The sequence below is a fragment of the Molothrus aeneus genome, chromosome 4 (genome assembly GCF_037042795.1).
Source record: "Molothrus aeneus isolate 106 chromosome 4, BPBGC_Maene_1.0, whole genome shotgun sequence".
NCBI classification, from domain to species: Eukaryota; Metazoa; Chordata; class Aves; order Passeriformes; family Icteridae; genus Molothrus; species Molothrus aeneus.
In genome coordinates, this window is record NC_089649.1 from 43,403,684 (window position 1) to 43,411,368 (window position 7,685).

At 40.3% G+C, this 7,685-nt stretch overlaps 1 protein-coding gene across 1 annotated transcript; it reads left to right on the forward strand.

Moving 5' to 3' along the window:
• Positions 1 to 615: 615 nt before the first annotated feature.
• On the forward strand, positions 616 to 6,954 carry FRG1 (FSHD region gene 1). The gene is made up of 9 exons (XM_066549080.1): positions 616 to 746; positions 1,067 to 1,134; positions 1,969 to 2,091; positions 3,047 to 3,104; positions 3,282 to 3,396; positions 3,768 to 3,872; positions 4,624 to 4,715; positions 5,770 to 5,880; positions 6,772 to 6,954. Exons 1-9 carry the CDS (start codon positions 685 to 687, stop codon positions 6,806 to 6,808), a joined length of 771 nt encoding a protein of 256 aa, XP_066405177.1. The 5' UTR covers positions 616 to 684; the 3' UTR covers positions 6,809 to 6,954.
• Positions 6,955 to 7,685: the final 731 nt, after the last annotated feature.

Sequence of the window (7,685 nt, forward strand, 5' to 3'; positions counted from 1 at the left end):
GAGTCTTGGTACCTATCTAGAAGGTTCTAGGTTAATATGAGAAAAAGTTGTTATGTGCCAAGGGGGAAGTCTGACATATATTTTATTCTGTGGAATACCAAGTGGCTAACAGGATGGGAAAAAATTGTCATACCTCATTTCACCCCTAGCATGGTACACTTGGCTGACTTGCAAACTGCATTTCCCTGACTGGTCTTCATAGGCGTCCCTGGAAGCTTTTACTCCTTCACCAGCACATCCAGGTGTCCAGCTCCCGTGTAACCCTGCCCGAGGCAAGACCTGCTGTCCTTGGCCTTGCTGCTCTCATGTCCGAGGGCTCTGCTGATGTTCATGATATGTGTTTTACAATCGACACGCACACACACACGGGCTGTAGAAGCTGTGGGTTCTTCATTCCTTAGCGTTCTTTGCCTGCAGTCTGGCAAAGCGCAAGCACTGCACCCGTAGAGCCGGGCCAGACTTAGACGGGAAAGGTGCCCAGGGACAGACTGTTTAAATGTAATTTTAAACTCTTCTTATTTTCCCGCTCAAACTCCGTGTCCAGCACCCCCCACGTGCGCTAACCGAGGCATGGTGCCGCCGGTGCCCGCCCACAGCCGGGCGGAGGCCGGGCCGCGGCTTCGGGGCTTCCGCCCGGCCCGGGGCGGAGCCGGCTCCGTCCGCCCGCTCTTCCCGGATCCCGACATGGCGGAGTATTCCTGCGTCAAATCCACCAAGCTCGTCCTCAAAGGATCGAAAGAGAAGAGGTGAGGAGCGGGCTGCCCGCCGCGCCGCCCCTGCCCCGCGCTGCGGCAGCCGCCGGGGCCCGCACCGCCGTGGGGCCGGTATAGGAGGCCGGGCAGGGATGAGGCCGGGCCGGCCCTGCCCTTTCCTTTCCTTCGCTCCGGCCCGGGGGCTCGCCGGCGGGGCAGGGCAGGGCAGGGCAGGGCAGGGCAGGGGCCGGGCTTGGCACCGCAGGATCCCGGCCGGGGTCAGGGACCGCTGCCGCAAGGCCCGGCCGTGAGGCCCGGCGGGACAAGGGCCGGGTCGGCGGCTTGTTCTCACTTCTTTGCATCTCCCCTTGCAGCAAAAAAAAGCACAAGGAAAAGAAAAGGAAGAGGGAAGAGGATGCGGCAGAGCAGCTCGATATTGTTGGTGAGCTGCTTTCCAGGAGTTGTGCGACGGTGCGGAAACTGTAGGGGATGTGCCAGAAGATAACGAGGTCGTTATAGGACTTCGTAAAGCAAGTGTAACTCCTGTAGAAATATATAACAGTTTCTCACAACATATCATTTGTGTCTTCCTAGATTCCACACAGAACTTGTGACACCAATAGAATGGATTCAGTTTTTTATAAGTAATAAAAAAAAGCATTACTATCTTAATGAGCTAGGAAATATTTGTAAGACAGTATACAAAGAGAAAACTTTACTGTTCAAAAAATGTAAAAGTCATAATTCTAAGTTGTGCACATGGGAAGGGCTTTAACTTTGGTAGAATTCTGTAGGAGTCAAATGTTCAAATCCAGATTGGTTTGAACAACTGAGGTCTAAGGATTACAACTTACATATTTAACAGCAAGATTAAATAGTATCTCTGATTCTCTTGTGCTGGAGAATCTTATAAATGGATATGACTCCAAAACTGCAGGAGACAGATCCAGAGGGAAAAAATCTTTTTCTTGTTAAGTGTGTCTTTGCTGCATCAGCTGAATGAATCAGCTTGGTCTGTGGACTAACACAAAGAAGGGATGAAGCACAGGAGCTTGTAGCTAGGGATGACAGCTGGTCAAAGAGCAGGACTTCCTGAAGCAGCAGCAGCAACACCATTAAATTGGCTCTGGACTATAAAATAATGCACAAAGGTTGTGAGATAGCTATCTTTTGAATTTAAAATTTCAGAGAAGACACAGAAATATAACCTCTTTGGCTATTGTAATCAGAAGCTGTGGTTACTCTGTTAATAAACTGTCATGGTTTTGTATTACAGGAAACTGGTGGGCTGTCAGTAATTTTGGTGAAATTACAGGAACTATAGCTATAGAAATGGATAAAGGAGCTTACATCCATGCCCTCGACAATGGCTTGTTTACACTTGGAGCACCACATAAAGGTTTGTTCCAGGAAATTTGAAAATAATAGAGTTTTAATAATGAAGTGCCTAAAAGCATAGAACTAGCATCACCTCAAGGCAAGCAGTGTTACAGCTGAAACCAGTTTACTACAAAAAATGCAATAATTCTTGCTGAAGCATGCAGATGACTTAAACCTAATGACTGCCTATCAGTTTCACTCATCTAGTTTCATGCTGGCTTATGTGTGCAATAAATTGAACTGCACTGTAGATGATTACCTGTTAAAGGCCATACCACTTGCTGGATAAAAAGCAGTATAATTTTTATTAAAACCTATAAAGTGTTTATGGTGTCACTTGAAGAGTGAAATTCAAGGTAGATGAGTTTTAATGCTTATTGCTGCATCCTTGTCATAATATACTTGTTTTGTCACTGCACAAGAGAACTACTAATGTGCTGGGATAATTAGCTTGTTCTTTGAATTTGAGGGCAATGACTCTGACATGGGCTGTTCCAGAACCCTGACAGTCTGTGTGTGTTTCATCTCCAAACAGAGATCAGAGCAACAATGGCCATATTCTCTTGTTTTGATTTTGAGGGATGGAGAATCCAGTAGCTTTTAGGATATTGAGTCGAGTTACCATAGCTGAACCATAATGCATTTTGTTAACAAAGAGATAACATTACAAGGAGATTAAGGTATTCAAAGCCACCAGGAAAATTACAAAACATTCTCAATCATAAGTTTCTTTAACTTATGATAATCTTTATTTTGTGCCTTGTTTTAAGCATTGTAAATATATGAACATAAATGAGCACCTGCATTGCTTTTTTAAAAGTGAGTACTCAAAAAGGAATTTTTAATGAAATAAATACTTTCCACAGTATTTAGAAATAGTCAATGTTTAATTCTTTTTGATACTGCAGTATTAGTAGGCTAATACATTTTATGTTTATACTTCATACTTAACTAATGGAAAATTCATTCCTCAGGTGATGAAGGCCCTAGTCCTCCTGAGCAGTTTACAGCAGTTAAGTTATCTGATACAAGGTAATTACTGTAATGTTTCAAGTTTTGATACTTGTTATCTTTGGATTTTGTGAGAAGGCATTTTAATACTCTTTTGAAATACATTGTCTTTTACTAAAAGTGTCGGTGATGTTTTGGGTATTGTGAATTGCATTAATTAAAAACACTCTTTCTTGTTTCCTACATTTTCTCTTTGAGGATTGCTCTCAAGTCTGGTTATGGCAAATACCTTGGTATAAACTCAGACGGGCTTGTTGTTGGACGTTCCGATGCAATAGGATCAAGAGAGCAGTGGGAACCTGTCTTCCAAGATGTAAGCTGTTTGCAATAGTTTATTTGATGTTGCTAGTGTTTGATTGTATTTTGAGTTAATCTCTGTTGATGGGTAGTTTTACTATGAAGTTAAAGCCTTTTGCAATGTCTTTCATATTGTAACTTATGATTTTCCAACTGCAATGCATTTACTGTAATTGAAAGTTTTTTAAATGCTTCAATAGCTGCATTTTCGCAGCTATAAGCATCTTAAAAATGAAGGAGTCAGCAAGTCTGGCTAGCTAGTGAAGTATCCATCCATAAAAGAATTATTTACAGAGATGTTTGGCATATTTTAGAGGATAAATTGTTACAAATCAAGGATTATATACAACCTCATTATACTTACAGTGTGTGATATTGTTTCTGCAGAGGAAAATGGCATTACTAGCAGCAAACAGCCGTTTTATCAGGTGTAATGAAGAGGGGGACATAGAAGCCAAAAGCAAAACTGCAGGGGAAGAAGAAATGATAAAGGTAACCTATAACTTCTACAATCTACAATTAATACAGGATTGGCAGGAATCGAACTCAAACAAGCAGGTGTCTGTGTGCTATGATTTTCCGTTAATACAGTTATAATTGCTTCCTATCGGCTGTCAAGTGATCTGGCCACAAGAAAGGTAAATGAGTTCCAGGGCTGTAATAATTCTCAGTATCCCCTGTAGAGATAAGAAGATACTTTACCACTCAGGAGGACAAAAGAGTCTATGTGATCTTCCAGGTACTTCTAAACAGCTTGGGACAGAAGAGAGGAATTATGACCAAATCAGGGACAGAGAAGGGCTTACCAGAATGATCCAGAAGGGGAGATCTTTTAAGAGAATCTGAAAAGAGTATCTTGACTTTATCTGAGCATGGAAAATATATCTCTACTCTCCAAGTAGAGATAGGTGTCTTAACTAGGTGTCAGAGCAATAGTATTTTAAGTCAATCTCTGAATTGTCCCTGCCAAAATTAAGAACTGTAGTAGTGCTCCTTTGAGATAAAGGCAGTTATGTCTAGTATCAAGGATTGCACTTAACATTTCCCATATTTCATGCAGCTCTTACTTTTGCAGTTGTTTCTGGTTAACCAGTTTGAAAACTGTGAACTTGAAAAGTCACTGTGACTCTCATTCTGTTAGAAAGGATATGTAGTCATCTTACACCTGTAACTTACTGTTTTTAAAATACAGGTGTTTTCTGTTGTGTTTTGGTTGTTTTCTCATTTTTCTCTCAATTATTAGATTCGTACTTGTGCTGAAAGAGAAGCTAAGAAGAAAGATGATGTTCCACAAGAAGACAAAGGAAACGTTAAACAATGTGAAATCAATTACGTGTACGTACTTTGAAGCTGGTAACAGGCTCAAGTACCTTTTTTTGTTTCTGACTGGAGCTGTCTTTGGGTCCCACGCCCATCCAGCCTTTACTCACTTTTCAATAGTAGGACAAGGGAAGAAAACAGGGTGAGATAGCTCATTGCTTGAGATAAAGGAGAGCTGCTGTACCAGATACTGTCCCAGGGTTAACTATGAACAATTAGTTAAATTTATTTTCTTTTCATTGCATGTAGATTCTGAGAGACAAAAATTAATAACACCACATTTCCTTCTCCCATCTCAAGCTGAACTTCTCTCCAGAGCTTCTACCTGCTCCACTAAGCCACATGGGCTGTAGGTCAATACACAGTGGTTTCTTTCAGCCACTCCCTTCCTTTCCTGCTTTTTTTTTTTCTTTTTCCTGCTATGGTATGGTCTTATTCATGGGCTGGAAGGTAATATTTGTTCCAGTACCTACAGCATCTCCTTCTCAGTGCTTGATGTTCCCACTGCCATTTTGCACTTTTAGGGTTTGGTTTTTTTTCCTTCTCTGCCTGTGTGGCATTTTGCTTTATCTTAAATCTGTTTCCATGGGAGTGCCACCAGCTTTGCTGATGAATTTGGCTGTGTCCTGTAGTGGATGTCATGAGAGCCAGCTCTGTCCAGTGCAGGTCAGCCCCTGGCCTTTTCTCACAGAGAAAACACCTGCACTTCCCTACAGTCAGCACCTTGCAACTACATCCAGTACACTTTTGCTCACTGATTTCTTATGCTAGTAGTTAAATAAGAGGCTCTTTAGAATGTGTAACCACTTCATGCTAGTCACACAGGGGCTCATTCCTACTTAGACTGCCAAAAAAAGTCAAGAAGAAAGTCAAGAAAACCTGAATAGTTTTCACCTACAGAAGCCTTAGTGCAACCTTAGTACTGGGATGGTTTGCTGGATTTTATTAGGTCAGTTACCTGCTGCTTTAATAGAAGCTAAGTTTCTTACCACAGCTGCTGTTGTGTTGGGAAACAAAAAAATTTAAAAGCTTCAGTTCTTTACTACTTTTCTTTTCTTCCCCCTTACAGGAAGAAATTCCAAAGTTTTCAAGACAAAAAGCTTAAAATAAGCAAAGAAGATACAAAAGCCCTTAGGAAAGCCAGAAAAGAAGGCACTTTTCATGAAATGCTACTTGACAGGTACTTCAAAGTGCTAGAAATAATGCATTGATTAAAAAACTACTGGGAGATGGACATACGGTAAAACTGGGGTACAGAAGAGGGCTGGATTTCAGGGATATATGTTCCTGAGCATTTTTCCTCTAGTGAGTGTTGTGCCTGAGTCCTGGGGGTTGTCACCTTTTTTTTTACTTTTTCTTTTTTTCACTTCTTTAGCTGAAGTTTGCAAGTTTGAAATTACCTGTAAATTAGTTCTTTTGAAAAACTTTAACTAGGTTGTTAAGTTTGTTTAGTATGGAGTTGTTGAGGGATTAATCTTTAATCGTGAAAATTGAGCTAATTTTTAACATTTTTCAATACCTATGGTACCAGAATATTTTGGAGAGGCAGAAGTTGCATTTTAAAGAGAAATAATGTTTATTAAGAACAGTCTTCATGTTATCTAGTGGGAATTTTTTTTTCTGCTAAACTGAGACTAAAGAAACCATGTTGAATTTTTAAAGGCTTTTATGTCAGTATACAGTATAAATATTTGCATTATTTCAGTGGCTGGAATGCAGAAAACTATTTCTGATAATTACAAGTAATGTGAGAACACTCCTGGGTTCTCACAGGTGGTCAGCTTCAGATCATGCTGAATGTGAATTCCATTCCTCAGGGGAGACAAAATGCAATTATGATGATTTGAAGGGAAAGTCAAAGTTAACTTTAGACACTGCAGTTCTACCTCCTGAAGAAAACAAAGTTAATCAACAAATCCAAAGTGTTGTTAGGCCTTTATATGTACTTTGAAGCAGAGTTCAAGAAAAATCGCTTTCAATGCATTCTTAACATTTGAGGCAGATAAAACACCCAGGTGTAATTGTATTTGGTCTTAATCTAAATTTTGTTTCATTCACTTTTCCCATACAGGAGAGCTAAAGTGAAAGCAGATAGATACTGCAAGTGACATCCAGCTGGCCCATTTTCTTCTGCAACTTTGATGGCAGCGTCAAATTGAAAAAGAGTAAAATATTTTATAGGTGTTTTTTATTTAAAGAATTTTTAAGTATCTTGTGGAATTGCATTAAAATTTTCTCAAATATTAATAATCCAGTTATCTTGTTAACTGTATAATTTGTGAATACTTTGCTTGTATGAGGGGAATGGCTCCAACAAAAATTAAAGGTAAATCAATTGATAATGGTAAGCTATTTGCCATGTAACTTAAGCCCTGGGAGACAGACTGTACACTGATTTAATCCAGAGAGAAAGCTCCCTGGCTTTTAGTTGCCTTTAGGACAAAATTTAGAAATAAATAGATTATTGTATGCAAATGTTCCTGGCCAGAGTCAGGAATTCTTGGATAAAAATGCGACATAGCTGTGAGGTGTGCTGTGGCAGAGAGGGAGAAAAAAAGTTACTGATTTTTCTCCAGAGCTCCTTAGTTTGGCCTAGGACTGGGGATTAGGGCTCATTAACTCATTGTTATAGGTACCACACTACACATCCCTCCCTAGAAATGTGACTGATGTACAACAAGCCATTGGAATATCACAGTGCTGCTGTGGCCTGCTGCCAAAATTACACTCAGAAACACCAGGAAAAAAACAGCACTGCAAGGAGCAGGCTGCAGCCCAGAGTAACTATTTATTGGAAGTTCAGTGCAGGTGTCATTGATCCACAGTCACTGTGAATCTTAAATACATCTGAAGTGAACACTGATGGTGGAAGTAGATTGATATTACAGCATCTATTTTTCTTTCAAGAATATATTGTTTGAATAAAAATTCGACTCATAGAACCCACAAAAATGGTTTCTCAGATAGATCTGGAAGCAGAAGTAT